The sequence below is a fragment of the Episyrphus balteatus genome, chromosome 4 (assembly GCF_945859705.1).
Source record: "Episyrphus balteatus chromosome 4, idEpiBalt1.1, whole genome shotgun sequence".
In the NCBI taxonomy this organism is placed as follows: Eukaryota; Metazoa; Arthropoda; class Insecta; order Diptera; family Syrphidae; genus Episyrphus; species Episyrphus balteatus.
Window position 1 is genome coordinate 71,177,875 of NC_079137.1, and position 20,587 is coordinate 71,198,461.

Consider the following 20,587-nt stretch of genomic DNA (forward strand, 5'->3'; position numbering starts at 1 on the left):
AAGCTGGGACTTTTTAATTCCAAAACAATGAAATAAGACTTTTAAAACGTAAGCCGTATTTATTTCGTAAAAAAACTGTTGGATAAAATTCCAAAGAATGAAATAAGTGAAGGATAAAGTAAAGTTAAGCTGGGACTTTTTAATTTCCAAACAATGAAATAAGACTTTTAAAACGTAAGCCGTATTTATTTCGTAAAAAAACTGTTGGATAAAATTCCAAAGAATGAAATAAGTGAAGGATAAAGTAAAGTTAAGCTGGGACTTTTTAATTCCCAAACAATGAAATAAGACTTTTAAAACGTAAGCCGTATTTATTTCGTAAAAAAACTGTTGGATAAAATTCCAAAGAATGAAATAAGTGAAGGATAAAGTAAAGTTAAGCTGGGACTTTTTAATTCCAAAACAATGAAATAAGACTTTTAAAACGTAAGCCGTATTTATTTCGTAAAAAAACTGTTGGATAAAATTCCAAAGAATGAAATAAGTGAAGGATAAAGTAAAGTTAAGCTGGGACTTTTTAATTTCCAAACAATGAAATAAGACTTTTAAAACGTAAGCCGTATTTATTTCGTAAAAAAACTGTTGGATAAAATTCCAAAGAATGAAATAAGTGAAGGATAAAGTAAAGTTAAGCTGGGACTTTTTAATTCCCAAACAATGAAATAAGACTTTTAAAACGTAAGCCGTATTTATTTCGTAAAAAAACTGTTGGATAAAATTCCAAAGAATGAAATAAGTGAAGGATAAAGTAAAGTTAAGCTGGGACTTTTTAATTCCCAAACAATGAAATAAGACTTTTAAAACGTAAGCCGTATTTATTTCGTAAAAAAACTGTTGGATAAAATTCCAAAGAATGAAATAAGTGAAGGATAAAGTAAAGTTAAGCTGGGACTTTTTAATTCCAAAACAATGAAATAAGACTTTTAAAACGTAAGCCGTATTTATTTCGTAAAAAAAACTGTTGGATAAAATTCCAAAGAATGAAATAAGTGAAGGATAAAGTAAAGTTAAGCTGGGACTTTTTAATTCCAAAACAATGAAATAAGACTTTTAAAACGTAAGCCGTATTTATTTCGTAAAAAAACTGTTGGATAAAATTCCAAAGAATGAAATAAGTGAAGGATAAAGTAAAGTTAAGCTGGGACTTTTTAATTCCCAAACAATGAAATAAGACTTTTAAAACGTAAGCCGTATTTATTTCGTAAAAAAACTGTTGGATAAAATTCCAAAGAATGAAATAAGTGAAGGATAAAGTAAAGTCTAGGTTTGGACTTCTTAGATCGCAAGCCGTATATTAATTGTGTAGAAAAACTGTTGAATACAATTCCAAGGCAGTTCACAGTTTTTAGAGTATTTAGGTTTTTAAGAAATTTGGAGTGTTCAAGTTTTATTTTGTTTGAGTGTTATTAATTTCGTAAAAAGATTTTGCATTTAAGTGACATAAATTTAAAAGGCCTTCACATATACTTTGTTAAGAACAGTTTGATAACATCCGAGACAATTTTCATTCAAATTTTGAAATAAAGCTTATCTATAGTTTTGTCAATGTAATTTTTTTTTTCAATTCTAAAGTTCACGAGAGTAAAATATGCGTTCATAAAGAATTAAATAAGTGAACATTTTATAGTTAATTTGACTGTTTCATGTAATTTAAAAGTAAAGTTAGACTTGGAGTTTTTAAATCATATGGTGTATTTATTTCGTAGAAAAACTGTTGAATAAAATTCCAAGGCAGTTCACAGTTCTTAGGGTATTCTAAGTTAAAAACTTGAAAGATCTTAAAGCATAAATCGAGGCCCTCTATAAAGCTATCAAGTTTATAAAGCGTTTTGTCAAAAAAAACATAAAATGCTTTTAGGTTTTCCCCATCGGTCCCTTCAGCTACAATGAATGGCTGGATTGTTAACTTACTTTGGTAGTATTTTGTTGTAAGCTCGTCTATTTTAATTTTGTAGTTGCTGATGGTTGGTATTATGAGCACAAAGCTCTCATTGGCATCTTGGATTGTTGCTTTTCGCTTACTGCTACCATCCAAACTCTTGAAGCGGGCAGATGGAAGAAGGATAGAGTTTAATAAGACCGCAAACACGTAGTCTTCGCAATCTAAAAATAGAAAAAAAAAAAACAAATAAAAGGTTTTGACATGTATACAGACTAGGGTGAACTTAATTTTTGAAATGCTTGAATTTCCTTTTTTTGCCTCGAAGAGATCGGTGTGTGGGTAGACGAGTGCAAACGAAACTCAAAAATTTCAAAAATAATAATTTCAAAAATTTTGGACGACAAGATTGTTTTTATTTTTTTTGCTTCTCAAAACTTACCAATTTTGTTTGTTTCATTTCCCTGTACCAGTAAGCTTTTTGAGTTTGGATTTTTAATATTATTTTGGTAATATTTCAAAATATGTTTTTTAAAATCATCCCATTTGCTTTTTAAAAGATGTTCTCTGCCTGGATACATAAGCTTAAAATCAATATCGATCTGAAATTATAGTAAAAAAAATTTCTAAAAGAAATAACATAATACGTTTTATAAATGAATCGTCTATATAGTGTGCCCCAGTTACTACCGAGTGTAACTTATTTAAAAAACTAAAAACAGTTTTCAAAATTAGCCTTTCTTCTATTTCAATTTAACTAGGTGAGCTATTAAAGAAATCAATTTTAAAATAATAGAACTATTATAACTGGGAAGCGTGAACATTTCCTAATAACTATGACTTTTTTAAGAGTAATTTTTTAATAATCATACTACCATTTTGAGAAACATAGGTGGATTAAAATCGCTAAATTTTGGCGAAAACACCTTAAGAAATAAAACAAACAATGAAGGATCCACCAGTATTGGTATGGTTAAACAAAATTACAAATTGTGAATATGCTCTTTTTTTTATATTCCCACGCCTCTTTCCCCCCCAGATACCGCACGCGCTGGGGTCCATTTACACCGAGTACGAAGCCATTTGCGGATGATTATCGTATCGGCACTTTTTAGTGTTTTTTGAAGGTAAAAACAAATTAAAAAGAACTAAATAAGTAAAGAGAATGGTGATACGAATATCAAAGGAAGGTCAAAGATTGGGACTGCTTAGTACAAGCATTTATTATATCTACATATGTAAAATAAAAACATCAGAAAATGAAATGATATGAAAATGAAAATAAATTTAATATTTCATGTTTAATTTTCAGAAAGTGTCAAAATTTTAAAACAAAAATGTTTTAATAGTCAAGAGTGTTGAGAAAAAAATAATTCAATATACAGTAAAACCCGGATAAGTGCCTCTCGCTTAAGTGCCTAACCCGCATAAATACCTTTGTTTTTTTAGAACCAAAATTTTAAGGATTTTTTCATATAAAATTCATCTTTTAAGTACCTTTCGCTTAACTGCCTTCCCCGCTTAATTGCCTGGCTTTTCAAATACTTATAGTTGAATTTACTTGCAAAAAAATCTTCTTAGATGATTTCCTAATGCCTGTAGTAATATTATTTAGTTCATCAAAATTGCAATTAGATCAGTGCCAATAACTTTTAAAAATAAAAAAAATTATAAGCAGCATATGGGTGGTTGAAAAATTTAGGATAAATGGTATATGAAAGCGGAAAAATAAATTGCCCATAAACTAATTGGGGGAAAGGGGGTGGGTGAATGCCTTGTTCGATTTCACTTGTCAAAAAGTTTTTTTTTAAAGTTATACTTCTTTTCCGGCGGTTGACTGCGAAAATTTACTTTTTGACAAGGACTGTCAAAGGGATTAGCAAGTAGCGCCATATATAGCTCTTATACATGAACCATGTACATCTTAAATAACAGCAGCTACATGTGCATAATTACTGCGCACATTATAAAAATTCATGTTCACACGGTAGAAAGTGAATTTTTGCCCAAAAGCCCAGTATACAAATCGCGCTTGACTAAATTTTACCTCTACAATTGTAAATGTGAAATGCAAACAATTTAAAGATGATAATTTCGTTCAATTTTCTCTATTATATTTAACAAGTAGGTATTCTTTTTGGATTCGAAATTTGTTTAAGTTTGTGTTATTAGGTGTGTTTTTTTTTTGTTTTTCTATGTAGAATTTTGCACAAAAAACGACATCGAGGCATTTGAAATCAAAATAATTTACGCATTAAAAACAACAAATTTAATTGTATAGATATTTGAAAAATCCAGATAAATATCCAGATTTTATTGTTATCTCGATAAAAACAGTAGTGCCCAACGTACTTTATTTGTTGTGTTATAGGTAATTTATACAGAAATAAATAAAAAAATTAACAAAAAAAAAGCGGAGAGTTTTGAAAAAAGCTCCCAAAAAGCAAAACTTTGTTGAGCATGGTTGCATTAAAGTGTTAATATTTCGAGATATACACAATGCACTTTTCAGATAAAAAATTTAAATGATTTCTGATAAGATTGTTGAAGGATAAAGTAAAGTCTAGGTTTGGACTTCTTAGATCGCAAGCCGTATATTAATTAGTTTTGTCAATGTATTTTTTTTTTTTAATTCTAAAGTTCACGAGAGTAAAATATACGTTCAAATAAAGAATTAAATAAGTGAAAATTTTATATTTAATTTGACTGTTTCATGTAGTTTAAAAGTAAAGTTAGACTTGGAGTTTTTAAATCATATGGTGTATTTATTTCGTAGAAAAACTGTTGAATAAAATTCCAAGGCAGTTCACAGTTCTTAGGGTATTCTGAGTTAAAAACTTGAAAGATCTTAAAGCATAAATCGAGGCCCTCTATAAAGTTATCAAGTTTGTAAAGCGTTTTGTCAAAAAAAAACATAAAATGCTTTTAGGTTTTCCCCATCGGTCCCTTCAGCTACAATGAATGGCTGGATTGTTAACTTACTTTGGTAGTATTTTGTTGTAAGCTCGTCTACTTTGATTTTGTAGTTGCTGATGGTTGGTATTATGAGCACAAAGCTCTCATTGGCATCTTGGATTGTTGAACAAATAAAAACATAAAATTACCAAAGTTTAAAAAAAATTTCGTTTTTGCAGCTGTTGCACCTTTTGACGTTGTTGCCGCAGACACCTTCACAGGCCATTAGAAAAGTATAATTTGGTTTCTATGGAAAATTATTTCTCGCCAACATTACTGTCATTTACGGAAAAATCGATCTTAAAAATCGTTTTTTTGTTTTTTTTTCAATTTTTCTCAATATTTTCTAAATCAAAAGTATAGTTTTTCCATACAATCTCAAATAAAAGGTTTTAATCTAAAAGTAACTGCATTCCAAGCTTTTCAAAAATAAAAAACTTTTTGGATTGAAAAATAGGCTATTTTTTCAAATTAAATTCGTCAAAAATCCAAACATTAACTTTTTGCTCAAAAAACATTTAAAATAGATAGAAAACATAACAAAGTAATTTTTAACCAAGATTTGTTAAAATCAAACCATTTTGGTAAAAGATAAAAATAAAAAATAAGAAAATCGTATTTTTTGCATTTTTTCAATATTTTTGAGATTAATGTATAAAAAAAATGTTTTGAGTAAAAGTTATGACTTTTGCATTTAACTTTTTTCGATAGGAGGTCTACTTTTGACACAAATCGTAAAAAACCACGACTTTTGACACCAACCCCACTTTTTCGCCCACCCACCCTTTTCCTACAATTAGTTTGTGGGCAATTTATTTTTCCCCTTTCATATACCATTTATCCTAAATTTTCCAACCACCCAAATGCTGCTTATAATTTTTTTATTTTCAAAAATTATTGGCACTGATCTAATTGCAATTTTGATGAACTAAATAATATAGAGATTGAAGCAAATTACAAAATGCACAATCAAAACAAAAAGCCGGTATACTGTATTTACAAAATTTGGGTTAATAAAATTGGGGTTACAAAAAACCATTACCATCTTCTTCTCATTATTTATTAAATAAATACATACATTTGTATGTATGTGTTACTCATATAATAATATAAACATTAAACAAAAACATGAATGATTGATTGTTTTACAACCGAACGGGCGGCTTGCTTGGCGGTGGTCGCGGACTAAACGATTGTTCGGCCGGCTGGAAGTCGTAATTTTTGTCCAATTAAAGGTAGTGTTGTTACACATAACTCAGATGCTAAACTTGTTTAGTATTACTAATAAAAAAAATATTGTCATCAATTTAAATTTTCAGTACTCACCTCAATAAGAGCTGAAGTGCAAGCTCGATTTAAAATGAAACTTTATATGTTATAGAAAGGTATCTAATCGAAACGCTTCTCGTATAATATATAATAATTTTATCAACAATAGAGGCACAGAGTAAAATTGACAGTTGTAAAATACATATTTGTTGTTTTTTTTTATGAAGTTTAAGCTTCACGAGTCGTTTCGTTGGTAGTTCAATAATTTTATTAAAATAAACTCGCGCTTTTTGCCAATTTTACTTGGTATGTAAAATAAATTAAATTAAAATAAAATGTGAGTATTAATTCTGTTGCGTTTTTGTTTTAATATTAAAAGAAGTTTTAAATGTTTCGTTTTTTTGTTAAAACAGTTAAAAAAAGTTTCATTTTAAATCGAGTTTGCACTTCAGCTCTTTTTGAGGTGAGTACTGAAAATTTAAATTGATGACAATATTTTTTTTATTAGTAAATCTAAACAAGTCTAGCATCTGAGTTATGTGTAACAACACTACCTTTAATTTAATATATAAAAAGTGAAAATAACCCACTCTGTTTGGAAGCTAGAGCTAATTTTCTGCGAAAAACAGTGAAAAAACAGAGATTTTTGATACTTTGAGCGAGTGTCGGCACCATTTAGAGTTATCCAATCGAGCTGAAATTTTGGCTATCTAAAAATCTGCAAAGGCGGAACATTTTATGGGGTTTCCCCGACCAAAATTTCGAAAATCGATTTCTTGCGGTCACTCTAGTATATAATGACTGGCCTATATCAGTTTAACATTTTGCGAAAGAAGAAACCATTTTGAGACCAACTTCATTGTTAAAAAAGAGGTGTTAAGGCATCGAAGAAAGTAATCTACTACGATAATACAAATAATGAATTTCAAACGTGAAGAATGGTCACAATTATTTGTAAATGAATATTCAAGTAACTTTTCCCTTATTCTCTAATATTTGTGAACCAGTATACTGAATTTTTCAACAGACCCGCGCCTCCTACCACAAAAAATGCTCTGTAAAATATTGGGAGGAAGTACAAATTTAGGAAGTGCTTCATTATCTTAAATAGAAAACAGCCCTGAACCTTTTTGAAAATGTTTGGAAATGACTAGCCCGTACTGATAAAATTTGCGATAGTCGAGACAAAAATATTTCCTAACCAGCCATTTAAAAATTTAGGAAAGAGATTCTGATAGATTGCATAGAGAGATTTAACAATGCAATTCCTGGACAGTTTCATTATTTTTTTCATGAATAAAAAGTCCACTATAAAAAAAATAAAATAAGTTAAATACAATTTTAATAAGAACTTGGTTTAAATTCCTTGTCATGGACCACTTTGACATCATTCTCTATGTACCTATTCTGATGAAACAAAAAAAAACCTCAGTTTTTCGATGCGAAATGCTTTGCCATAGAGAAACAAGAAAAATAACCACACGTTTTGAATTATTTTTTTTTTGCTGATTCTGTTAACATCTTAAACAATGACTTGACATTAAAAAATTATTATTTTTCCAACACTGTAAGGAAAAAACGAATACTGAACATTTGAAAAGTTGTGTACCTATTCTGATGAAAAGGAGTGTATGTAAAGAAATTTGTTTAAAAGTCGAATTATAAAAAAATGTTTTTTTTTAAGTAGAAGCTTGATGTAAAATGGAAAATTACGAATTGGAGGACCTTCCTATTAATATAAAGAGACCATATTTGGTGTGTATATTCTAGAGGTGTCTAACAATCGATTTTTCGAAGTACAAAATCAAAAAAAAAAAGTTAATTAGATTTTTTGACCCACCCTACTCTGTATATTTAAAAATAAAATTGTAAACATGTAAACAAATTACCAAAGAAGGAGCTCTTGCATCGTTATATAATGGCCATTCCATTAAAAATTCCGGTTTTGAGTATTTTTTGGCATCAGTCTGGCGTAAACTAAATGTTCTTTCCCATTTATCTACTGTCTCTTTCCAGTCATTACAGTCTCTTTTAAGAATGTTTTTAAGAGAGAGGGACATCGACTCGTCTATTTCCGATTCCTCACTTTTTTCGGGCTCTTGGACTGCTATAGCCTCCCTTGTATCAGGACCATCAACACTGCTGGATGACTGAACAGAAATATCCCACTTCCTTCTCTTGGTTTTTAGGTTAAAATATTTAGTGTAAAGTTTTCCACTGGGGTTTTTTTTGTGCTGGCGAGGAATATAATAATATTCCTAAAATTAAAAAAAATTTCATAAATGATATGCGAAAAATTAATATTCTTATTTAAGATAACATAAAAGAAGAAAAAGTAAAATAGAAATAAAGAAAAGTCAAATAAAAAAGAGTAAGTGTGAGCATTTAAGAAACAAAATGTACAAATAGTCATGCCTTAACGTAATACTTTCAATTATTAATTTATTCAAAAAAGGTATTCATGTAAGAGTATAGCTCCTGTAAAAAAAGTTATAAAAGAGTAAACTGCTTAATTTGTAAAAAAAGTAAAAAGTAAAAGTTACATGGGAAATCTTTACCAGAAATGTTCTTAATAACATGTAGATAGTTAAACTCTTCACAAGTAGTTTGGTTGATATTTGACTGCATTTTTTTGCTTAAAAAAGATGATTTGCTACGAGATAAAGTTTACCACGTTGCATGAATACCTTGTATCCTTGATAAAAAAAAGTTTTTATCTATCTTTCTATCTACTAATATGCCGCAAAATTTATTTTAAATAACATTTATAAGAAAATATTTCTACAATTTTTTAAGGAGAATTTAACTTATAATTTTTTCTAACAAATTTAATTTCATTTAATTCCCTAGCGGCTTTGGACTTCATTTGAAATATTCAATAGTTTCTTTATTTAACCCTTAACTGATGTGGCGGGTCCACGCCTATTTTAAAAATTTATACCCGTTGTGACTGCATTTTAAAGTGCAAATTTTATTTTGAAAACTAGTTTTCCCATTTTTTTTTTTAAATTTTTTTAACTGGTTTGGAAAATGTTATATTTGAAAGTTTTATAAAGAAATTTGTAAAAAAAATTTAATTTTGTATTTTGTTTTATTATTTAAAAAAGCCAGGTGTTTTCTGGACCCACGACTTTAGATACGTCAGTAAATTTCACCACATCAGTTAAGGGTTAATATGCAATTTTGAAAAAGGTCATTTTCAAAAATAGAAAAGGTATGTATTTGCCTGGTTTTGTTTTTCATTCGGGAAAATATCGATAATTTCTTGAACAATTTTGATGAAACTTTCCGGCCTTAATTTTATTCCCTTTGTTGTTACTACTTCCTCCAAAATCATTTGTATTAGCTCATCCCGCTGCTTTTTATTCAAGCAGGAGTTTTCTTCATAGTATTTAAGAAAACCATTTCCTTTGGCACTTGATTGTAACAAACTTGATAAAGACTAAAGTAATATAAATTTTAATTTATTTAGAAAAAAATAAGACCAGAGTAAAATATAAAATTCGTAGAAGAATCACTACAAATAAGAACCGAAAATGGCATATCTTTGCTCTCAAAAAAAAAATCAATTAGCCCTCTATTTTTTTTAATTCTTGTTAGCTTTTTTTTAGTTAGTAAAAAAACATATCTCATTGAGCAAAAAGTTATGCTTTTCTGTTCCTTAGAGTCTAATAAACAAACACTACAAAATTAAAAAAAAAAAAAAAAACAAAATTAAAATCAAAATTAAATTCACTTACCGGAATTTGTGAACTTAAAAATGAAGGAGCTTTAGAAGATGAAGGTGAATCAGTGGTTTCATCTCTACTAAGCCATGTAATAACTTTTGAGTCATTACTTAAATTTTCGTCATCAATTGCATTCTAAAATAAGAAAAATATTGTATTTATGAAGAAAGTATTTTACAATCAGGTATACCTCAGATTTCAAGTATAAAAAAAGTTTTTGGCGAAACTCAGCCCGCAACCCTACTGGTTTAATAACTTCTTTTATATCATCTCTTTTTAAATACTTTAAATTTTTGAAGCTGATTCTTGCATCTGCAAAAAATTTCCAAAAAATAAATTATATTTGGCTAACATAACCTCGTTAGACAAACTTCAATAATAAAGTGATTATAGTGGGCCCTACAAAAATTATCAGAAGAAAAAAATCAACTGTTTTGAACACAAAACTTACTTTTTAAATCGGTATAGAGCTCTTCTAGCTCAAAACTCCTTAGCAATGTTTTTAATTGTATGTCATCCTCGGACAAGAGTTCTTGATTGTCATTTTCAATTTCTGTTGTATAAATTATACTTATGTTTTGATTTTCCCGATTAAAGGTATTTGACAAAATGGCATCTATATCGTCAAGCTCTTGGTTTTGAGTCATTTTTTACAGAAGATGTTACTAATCGAAGAAAAAAGGCAAAATAAAGGAATTTTTACAATTAATGTGAACGTAAGTTCGTTTAGCGTATATTACGCAGCAGAAGCGAAACGAAAAAATTTTAAGTCTCCAAAGTCAACAGCGAACATGATAAGGAAAAATACCATTGGGTATTATAGCAAAGTAAAAATAATAAATCTAAAAATTCCAGAAAAAATATCAGACAATAAATTTAAAAGCAAAAAAAAAAAAACAAATTAAATTTTGTTCAAGATTTCGTTAACGAAATTTTGTATGTAAATTTCGTTTCGCTTCAGCTGCGTACTAGGCTTTAATCAAAGAATTAAAATGCAGTAAATTATAGTGCAATAATAATAACAAAGAATTGAAATGCAGTTAAGTACAGTGCAATTATACTGTGCAAGTTGCAATTTTAGACATCTGCGCCATTGACTGTTTCCCTTTATTTCGCACTTGAGAAATCGATTGGCATCATTAGTTCTTCGATTTATCGGTACGACCTCGAACTAAATTTTTTTGGGAAGTTTTTTCGATAATTTTGACAATTTTGCACGTTTTTCAGCAGGGTTGTAAAAATATCGGCTCAACTTTCCTTTAGGGTCGCACGAATTTTAATACGCGAATAATTTTATGTGAAAGACTAAAAGTAATAAAAATAACAATTTTAAAGTTAGGAAATTTGTATTTATATTTTTAATTAATTTTTTAAAGTTCATTTTTTCATACAAAATGCATGCAAATGACGACCGCGAAGAAAGAAAAATTTTTTTGAAGTTCTTTTTACATACCCAAACTTGTCCCCACCTTAAATCCTATAGTTAGCCCAAGCAGGGGGGTTGCAGGGGGGCAGCATGCCCCCCCATACGCATCTCACTTTTATACGCCTCAAACTTCAAATTCTTCGTCGTCATTTGCATAGGTACATTTTGTATGAAAAATTTTAATAGCTCACTATAAAAAATAAAATCACAACTCTAGGCGTGCGACCCTAATGGAAAGTCGCCCCAAAATATCAATTGAAAAAACTGCATTAGAAATTGAAAAAAAAATATTTATTGGTCGCACGATCTTGCTCTTAGGGTTCAAATTTCTACAATTTGTAGGACTTTTTATATAGAAATTTAGTTAATGAAGGTACATAAAAACAAAAAAAAAAGGGGCGACTTTCCATTAGGGTCGCACGAATTTTAATACGCGAATAATTTTATGTGAAAGATTAATGACTAAAATTCATAAAAATAACAATTTTAAAGTTAGGAAACATTCCCCAAGTATGATTAAAAAATAAATATTTAAATTTTTCATACAAAATGCATGCAAATGACGACCACGAAGAATTTGAAGTTTGAGGCGTATAAATGTGAGATGCGTATCGGGGGGCATGCTGCCCCCCTGCAACCCCCCTGCTTGGGCTCACTATAGGATTTGAGGTGGGGATAAGTTTGGGTATGTAAAAAAAACTTCAAAAAAAATTTTTTTTTCTTTGCAGTCGTCATTTGCATGCATTTTGTATGAAAAAATGAACTTTAAAAAATTAATTAAAAATATAAATACACGTTTCCTAACTTTACAATTGTTATTTTTATTACTTTTAGTCATTAATCTTTCACATAAAATTATTCGCGTATTAAAATTCGTGCGACCCTAAAGGAAAGTTGAGCCAAAAAAAAATTAAAAATGGCTACATCATCATTTTTCGATTTTCTTTACTTAATGCTTCATGTTAAAACATGATAAAAGAGACAATATTTCTTTTGCACGGTTTTTTTCTACTACGCACAGAAATTTCAAATAGAAATTCACTCACGTTAATGGTAAATATGGTGATGGTGAATCTAGAGTATGCTCTCAATTCACCGAAGAAAAACGACAAAAAATTCACTCTCAAAATGAAGTACAAACATTTTGAATTGCAGAGTCAACAGTCAAGAGTCAACCATTTTTTTTATGCACGAAAATGTATTAACTATCAAGTAAGATATTCAAAGTGTTTCTCTTATAGATCAACACGTTCACTCTTAAATTATTAAAATTATTATTTTTTTTTTTTTTTTTCAAAATGTTTGACTTTTTTGTATATACATATGTATATCAAGATATGTACATCGAACTAACTGCACTTTGTACATTTACGTAAAAACGTAATAAAAGTAAAAATATATAAAATTGAACAATAAAATTACAAAACTCACCCCAATTAATGGTAGGTAAAACGACCAACACAATAATGCGCAAATTGTTTTTTTTTTCCACAGCGCACAAAAATGTTTTTTTTTTTTGTTTTTTATAATACCTATCACGAGAAACCGGAGACGAGACTCCAAATAATGGTAGGTAACAACGCACAGTGTTTTTTTTAACTAACGAACAATGTTTTTTTTTCTACAACGCACAAAGTGTTTTTTTTTTTTACCTCGCGAACAAACAATACTGTTTTTTTTTTCACACCGCACCAGAATATATTTCTTTTTTAGAATCGCACTGGGGACGGGACCACCGACTGCACGCTTTGAAACTGAATTGAATACTGAACTCGAACTGAAATGAAAGCGAGGATCGAGGAATTTGTTCTCTTGTTGAAATGAAGAAATGTAAAGTGTTTCTCTTTGAAATCAAAACGTTCACTCTCAAATCGAAATGCACACTTTACTTTTTAAAGCGTTTGTATTAAAATACTTTTTTATTAATGTTGAACGCTTTAAAAATCAAAAGTGAACACTTTTAAACTGATTATTTTCAGTTAAACATTTTATAATTGAAGACAAAGACTTTGATTTTAAAAGTGTACACTTTTAAATGAATCAAATTTTGAATTGAGCATAGCGGGATATTTTTCTTTGTTTTTTTTTTTCATTTTATTTGAGTATGTAAGAATTTAGGTATGTATTTGTAAGTCGTTAAGAGATTCAAAGTGTTTCTCTTTGAAATCAAAACGTTCACTCTCAAATCGAAATGCACATTTTACTTTTTAAAGCGTTTGTATTAAAAAAAAGACAGACACTTTGATTTTAAAAGTGTACACTTTAAAATGAATGTACACTTTAAAATGAATGCGCAAATTGTTTTTTTTTCCACAGCGCACAAAAATGTTTTTTTTTTTTGTTTTTTATAATACCTATCACGAGAAACCGGAAACGAGACTCCAATTAATGGTAGGTAACAACGCACAGTGTTTTTTTTAACTAACGAACAATGTTTTTTTTTTCTACAACGCACAAAGTGTTTTTTTTTTTACCTCGCGAACAAACAATACTGTTTTTTTTTTCACACCGCACCAGAATATATTTCTTTTTTACAATCGCACTGGGGACGGGACCACCGACTGCACGCTTTGAAACTGAATTGAATACTGAACTGAAATGAAAGCGAGGATCGAGGAATTTGTTCTCTTGTTGAAATGAAGAAATGTAAAGTGTTTCTCTTTGAAATCAAAACGTTCACTCTCAAATCGAAATGCACACTTTACTTTTTAAAGCGTTTGTACTAAAATACTTTTTTATTAATGTTGAACGCTTTAAAAATCAAAAGTGAACACTTTTAAACTGATTATTTTCAGTTAAACATTTTATAATTGAAGACAAAGACTTTGATTTTAAAAGTGTACACTTTTAAATGAATCAAATTTTGAATTGAGCATAGCGGGATATTTTTCTTTGTTTTTTTTTTTTCATTTTATTTGAGTATGTAAGAATTTAGGTATGTATTTGTAAGTCGTTAAGAGATTCAAAGTGTATCTCTTTGAAATTAAAGCGTTCACTCTCAAATCGAAATGCACATTTTACTTTTCAAAGCGTTTGTATTAAAATACTTTTTTAATAATGTTGAACGCTTTAAAAATCAAAAGTGAACACTTTTAAACTGATTATTTTCAGTTAAACATTTTATAATTGAAGACAAAGACTTTGATTTTAGAAGTGTACACTTTTAAATGAATCAAATTTTGAATTGAGCATAGCGGGATATTTTTCTTTGTTTTTTTTTTTTTTCATTTTATTTGAGTATGTAAGAATTTAGGTATGTATTTGTAAGTCGTTAAGAGATTCAAAGTGTATCTCTTTGAAATTAAAGCGTTCACTCTCAAATCGAAATGCACATTTTACTTTTCAAAGCGTTTGTATTAAAATACTTTTTTAATAATGTTGAACGCTTTAAAAATCAAAAGTGAACACTTTTAAACTGATTATTTTCAGTTAAACATTTTATAATTGAAGACAAAGACTTTGATTTTAAAAGTGTACACTTTTAAATGAATCAAATTTTGAATTGAGCATAGCGGGATATTTTTCTTTGTTTTTTTTTTTCATTTTATTTGAGTATGTAAGAATTTAGGTATGTATTTGTAAGTCGTTAAGAGATTCAAAGTGTTTCTCTTTGAAATCAAAACGTTCACTCTCAAATCGAAATGCACATTTTACTTTTTAAAGCGTTTGTATTAAAAAAAAGACAGACACTTTGATTTTAAAAGTGTACACTTTAAAATGAATGAAGTTTTGAGTTGACCATAACGGGTTGGTGTTTTTCATAACGGGGTATTTTTCTTGACTTTTTTTGTGTGCATTTCTGCATTTCTGTAAGCAGTTAAGATATTCTCTGAGAATTTAAAGCGTTCACTTTAAAATTAAAATGAACATTTTCCTTTTCAAAGTGTTTGTATTAAGACCTTCTATGAAATTGATAATTTTGTAATAAACATTTTAAAATTTAGCACAAACACTTAAAATTTTAAAGTTAGCACTTTAGATAAAATTTTAGAAAATATTTGAGTTTTTAACATATTAATATCGAAAATGACTATTTTTTGCCTTAAATTCTTAAACGATTAGAGCTATCGACAAGTATTGCGACAGCAAATTCAAGATTTATGGATCCCTCATTTGCTTTAAAAAAACAAATTTTTAGACATATTCTTCTCACATACGTACGGTGACCATCCGTCCCGGTTTACCCGGGACTGTTCCGTATTTCAACAGCTTGTCCCGGGTTTTTATTTAAGAAACCCGGGACGTATAAGTGTCCCGTATTTTTAAAATTTGTCCCGTGATTGTCCCGTATTTGCACATTTTCTGATTTTTGTATTCAAAATCTTAAAAACTTTTAACGGAAATCAAGAAAAACAGTGGTTGGTTGGTTTAAATTAAAAGTTTTTCTAATTTTTCCGATAAAAGCATTAAGCCAAGTACGCTGCTTAAGCAAAACGAAAAAAAAAACGTCTCCAAAGTCAAAAACTCTTTTGGCAAGAAAAATAACATATTTCGAATATTCTAACACAGTTTAGAATTTCGTTTGTTAAGTTGCGTAAATGCACAAAAACAAGCTAAATTTTCGTATTTCCTTGTGCTAGTTTTATATGAAAATTTTCGTTTCCCCTCAAGACTAGGCTTTAGTTTTTAAAATGTTGTGTCAATTGTTTAGTTCCAGCTTGTATTTGTAAAGTTGAAAAGCAGCTATATCAGGCGAAGTTTTTTTCGAATAATGAACAACATATATGTTCAAGTAAAGAACCTAGCTAAAATTCAAAACTTTTACGCACTTCTTAAAAGTTTAATAAAGATGATTCTATTTCAAAATCATTAAAAAAAAATGCCAAAAAACAGCTCTCCCGATTTTGATTAAAAAAATATTTTTTTCGAAGTTATTAACAGTACCTATTATAAATCCGCTTTCTTGATTTCGAAAACAGCTAAAATGATTTCAAAGAAAATGCTCTCATCAAATCGTTTAAGAAATTATGATATCAAAAATCAAAATAAGGAAAAAAAAAATGAAAACTCATTTTAAAAAAGTTCAATTTTTATTATTATTTTTTTAAATCAATATTTTCAAAACGATCCAAGGAATTTTGTATCTGTCCCGGGTTTCGCTTCTAGAAATATGGTCACCGTACACATACGGGCTATATTTTAGAAAATATTGCATTTTAAAGGCAAATCCGGAGAGAAAACATAGGTTTTGCTCATGTTTTATAATGTCTGTCGCAGAAGCGAAAGGAAACTTTCCATTAAAAAAAAGCACAGCGAAATCTTTAGCCCTTTTTTTTTTTTTTTTCTTTTTGTTTTAAAACTTATTTTCTTATGTTTTCTCTTCATATTTTTAATAAATAGTTTTATAAATTTCACTTTGACATAATACTCGATAGTGTTTTTTCGTTAACATGTTTGCTCTTGACTTTGGAGACTGGAAAAATGTTTGTTTCACTTCAGCTGCGTACTAGACTTTACGGATGGAAGCTACAGGCAAAATTTGCAGACCATATCGTCGATTCATTTGAAAAACTCAATAAACAATGTTATCGAAATCGTACTTAGTGAGTTTTTCCTTTGGACCAACGCTAAGATAATATCGTCGGTTCAAGAAATTCTTATACTAACGGCCATATTATTCACTATAGTTTAAAAATACATCTGCATCTGGTAAAGAAATGTAAAATGTCACAATTAAAACCGAATCCATTATATTCACTATTTAAATCCAATCTTAAATCTAATTTATTAAGTCCTATCTCGTTACATCCAAATAAATTATGATTATGAAAATTTTTAACCTTGTTTGTTAACAAAACAATACAATTTATTTCATTTAATTATATGTATATATTTAGAAATGTGGAAGTTATCCACCGATATGAAAACGATGACTCGATTTGTTTGTGGTATACTTAAAAATGAATGTTCAAAAGTCCAAAGCTAGCTTAAAAAAAGCCCATTAAATACATACGATACGATACGAAGAAATGTTTCTTAAGATATCGTGGGCACAACGCCAAAACCGCGAATCTGCAAAATTGTAATTTTGAGAAAAACGGCTTCAAAGTTTTGAAAACTCATGCTTCATGCAATCTTATGGGAACTCGTGCTACGGAAATTGATATTTTAGGCTTTTAGGCAACAGATTGAGGATTGGGTTCGAAGCAGTCGATAGAGGGACCGATAACAAGTTAAATGATGCATTAAAGTGAAAATGTCCAAAAATGCAGATTCGCGGTTTTGGCTTTGTGCCGACGATATTTTATAGAAACCATATACAAATTTTCAGGATAGTGTGAAAGTATTAAAAAACATACTTTTTGAAAGTTAAATGCTAAAAATTTCATTCTTTTATTTTTGAATAAAAGTAAAAACATTATTTTTACTGAAGTAAGAGCTAAAATAAAAAAATGTAAATGTGTTCTTGGAGACGGGCCTAAAATCTAGAATTTCCTTTAAAACTACTTTTTGATGACTCCCATTGTTTAAGAATTATAGACGAAAAAATTTTTAAATTCGAAATATTTTCTAATTCATTCATAAAAGTAAGAACTTACAAATTTAAAGGAAACACTTTAAAATTTATTATTTTCAATTTGACAATTTAAAATATGTGCAAACACTTCGAATTTAAAAGTTGACAATTTTCAATTTAAAATGTTTATGTTTAATTCATAATTGTGAATAAACATTTTTAAATTAAAAGTTTTATTAAAATGATTTTTTTTTAAATTTTAATATGAACGTTTTACAATTCAGTATGTTCATTAGGGTGGGTCAAAAAAATCGAAAATTTTTTTTTTGATTTGGTACTCCGAAAAATCGATTGCTAGACCCCTCTAGAATATACACACCAAATATGAGCTCTTTATATTAATGGGAAAGTCCTCCGCTTTGCAATTTTCCATTTTTACATCAAGCTTCTACTAAAAAAAAATAATTTTTTTATTAATTGACTTTTTAGCAAATTTCTTTTCAGATTCTTGTAGGAAATTGAACGCTCTACAAAAAAGGCCTTATACACTTTTTTCGTTTATCTAACAGTTGAATAGATATTTGAGGTCCAAAAATCAAAAAAATCTGTAAAAATTCGTTTTTTGTTCTTAATTTTGTAACAAATTGAAAAATTATAAAAATCAAACGCGCAAGACATATTCTTGTTGGAAATTGATTGCTCCACAAAAAAGGTCTTGTTAACTTTTTTCATTAATCTAACCATTCTAAAGATATTCGAGGTCAAAGTTAAAAAAAATTATGAAAACATTTTATATTTTTAAAAATTTTCCAGTTCACTGAAAATTCATTATTTTCAATTTAGCAACACGGATTCTTGTAGGGGTTTAAACGTTCTACAAACAATTCCTTGGCATCAAATTGATTGCTTTAACCGTTTAGAAGATATTCGTATCCAAATCGCAATCCATACGGGTCATAAGAAAATTATTGAAATCAGTGGGCATTGGTTTGGATACGAATATCTTCTAAACCGTTAAAGCAATCAATTTGATTCCAAGGAATTTCTTGTAGAACGTTTAAGCCCCTACAAGAATATATCTTGCTAATTTGAAAATAATGAAGTTTCAGTGAACTGGAAATTTTTTAAAAATATAAAATGTTTTTATATTTTTTTTTAACTTTGACCTCGAATATCTTTAGAATGGTTAGATTAATGAAAAAAGTTAATAAGACCTTTTTTGTGGAGCAATCAATTTCCAACAAGAATATGTCTTGCGCGTTTGATTTTTATAATTTTTCAATTTGTTACAAAATTAAGAACAAAAAACGAATTTTTAAAGATTTTTTTGATTTTTGGACCTCAAATATCTATTCAACTGTTAGATAAACGAAAAAAGTGCATAAGGCCTTTTTTGTAGAGCGTTCAATTTCCTACAAGAATCTGAAAAGAAATTTGCTAAAAAGTCAATTAATAAAAAAAATATTTTTTTTTAGTAGAAGCTTGATGTAAAAATGGAAAATTGCAAAGCGGAGGACCTTCCCATTAATATAAAGAGCTCATATTTGGTGTGTATATTCTAGAGGGGTCTAGCAATCGATTTTTCGGAGTACCAAATCAAAAAAAAAAATTTCGATTTTTTTGACCCACCCTAATGTTCATGTTTGAAAAAAAATTAAAAGCATTTCGTTTTAATTTTAAATTGAAAGCATTAAAAACATTTTGATGTTTTTATGTTGAACACATTAGAAATTTAAAAGAAACACTTTAAAATTTATTATTTTCAATTTGACAATTTAAAATATGTGCAAACACTTCGAATTTAAAAGTTGACAATTTTCAATTTAAAATGTTTATGTTTAATTCATAATTGTGAATAAACATTTTTAAATTAAAAGTTTTATTAAAATGATTTTTTTTTAAATTTTAATATGAACGTTTTACAATTCAGTATGTTCATGTTTGAAAAAAAATTAAAAGCATTTCGTTTTAATTTTAAATTGAAAGCATTAAAAACATTTTGATGTTTTTATGTTGAACACATTAGAAATTTAAAAGAAACACTTTAAAATTTATTATTTTCAATTTGACAATTTAAAATATGTGCAAACACTTCGAATTTAAAAGTTGACAATTTTCAATTTAAAATGTTTATGTTTAATTCATAATTGTGAATAAACATTTTTAAATTAAAAGTTTTATTAAAATGATTTTTTTTTAAATTTTAATATGAACGTTTTACAATTCAGTATGTTCATGTTTGAAAAAAAATTAAAAGCATTTCGTTTTAATTTTAAATTGAAAGCATTAAAAACATTTTGATGTTTTTATGTTGAACACATTAGAAATTTAAAAGAAACACTTTAAAATTTATTATTTTCAATTTGACAATTTAAAATATGTGCAAACACTTCGAATTTAAAAGTTGACAATTTTCAATTTAAAATGTTTATGTTTAATTCATAATTGTGAATAAACATTTTTAAATTAAAAGTTTTATTAAAATGATTTTTTTTTAAATTTTAATATGAACGTTTTACAATTCAGTATGTTCATGTTTGAAAAAAAATTGAAAGCATTTCATTTTAATTTTAAATTGAAAGCATTAAAAACATTTTGATGTTTTTATGTTGAACACATTACAAATTTAAAGCAAACACTTTTAAATTTATTATTTTCAATTTGACAATTTGAAATGAGCGCAAACATTTTTAATTTAAGAGTAAACAATTTTAAATTTACATTTTAAATTTTAAATTCGAATTTATGAATAAACACTTTCAAATTGAAAGTTTTATTTAAATAATTTCACTTTAACTTTTAATATGAACGTTTTATAATTCAAAACTTTTATGTTAAAAAAAAAATTAAAAGCATTTCCTTTTAATTTTAAA

The 20,587-nt window shown here is 28.0% G+C and overlaps 1 protein-coding gene across 2 annotated transcripts; it reads right to left on the reverse strand.

The window, feature by feature from the left end:
• Positions 1–1,021: 1,021 nt before the first annotated feature.
• On the reverse strand, positions 1,022–13,958 carry LOC129919065 (uncharacterized). 2 transcript variants are annotated; one of them, XM_055999888.1, is made up of 8 exons: positions 13,612–13,958; positions 12,689–13,028; positions 10,283–10,496; positions 10,022–10,143; positions 9,844–9,966; positions 7,993–8,361; positions 2,322–2,481; positions 1,022–2,103 (listed from the first exon to the last, which is right to left on the reverse strand). In XM_055999888.1, the coding sequence occupies exons 3-8, from the start codon at positions 10,476–10,478 to the stop codon at positions 1,628–1,630; spliced, it is 1,446 nt and encodes a 481-aa protein (XP_055855863.1). In that variant the 5' UTR covers positions 10,479–10,496; positions 12,689–13,028; positions 13,612–13,958; the 3' UTR covers positions 1,022–1,627. The 2 variants fall into 2 exon arrangements, with proteins under 2 accessions (XP_055855863.1, XP_055855860.1); XM_055999885.1 differs by having other exon boundaries at positions 12,689–13,034.
• Positions 13,959–20,587: the final 6,629 nt, after the last annotated feature.

What these genes read in the sequence shown, in the direction of transcription:
- LOC129919065 (XM_055999888.1), bottom strand. Translation starts at nt 10,478, where the DNA reads ATGACTCAAAACCAAGAGCTTGACGATATAGATGCCATTTTGTCAAAT. An exon ending in TTTTAAGTTCACAAATTCCG is followed by an intron (nt 8,362 to 9,843) that starts GTAAGTGAATTT and finishes TTTTAATTTTAG; the next exon opens with GAATATTATTATATTCCTCG. An exon ending in ATGCAAGAGCTCCTTCTTTG is followed by an intron (nt 2,482 to 7,992) that starts GTAATTTGTTTA and finishes CTATAATTTCAG; the next exon opens with ATCGATATTGATTTTAAGCT.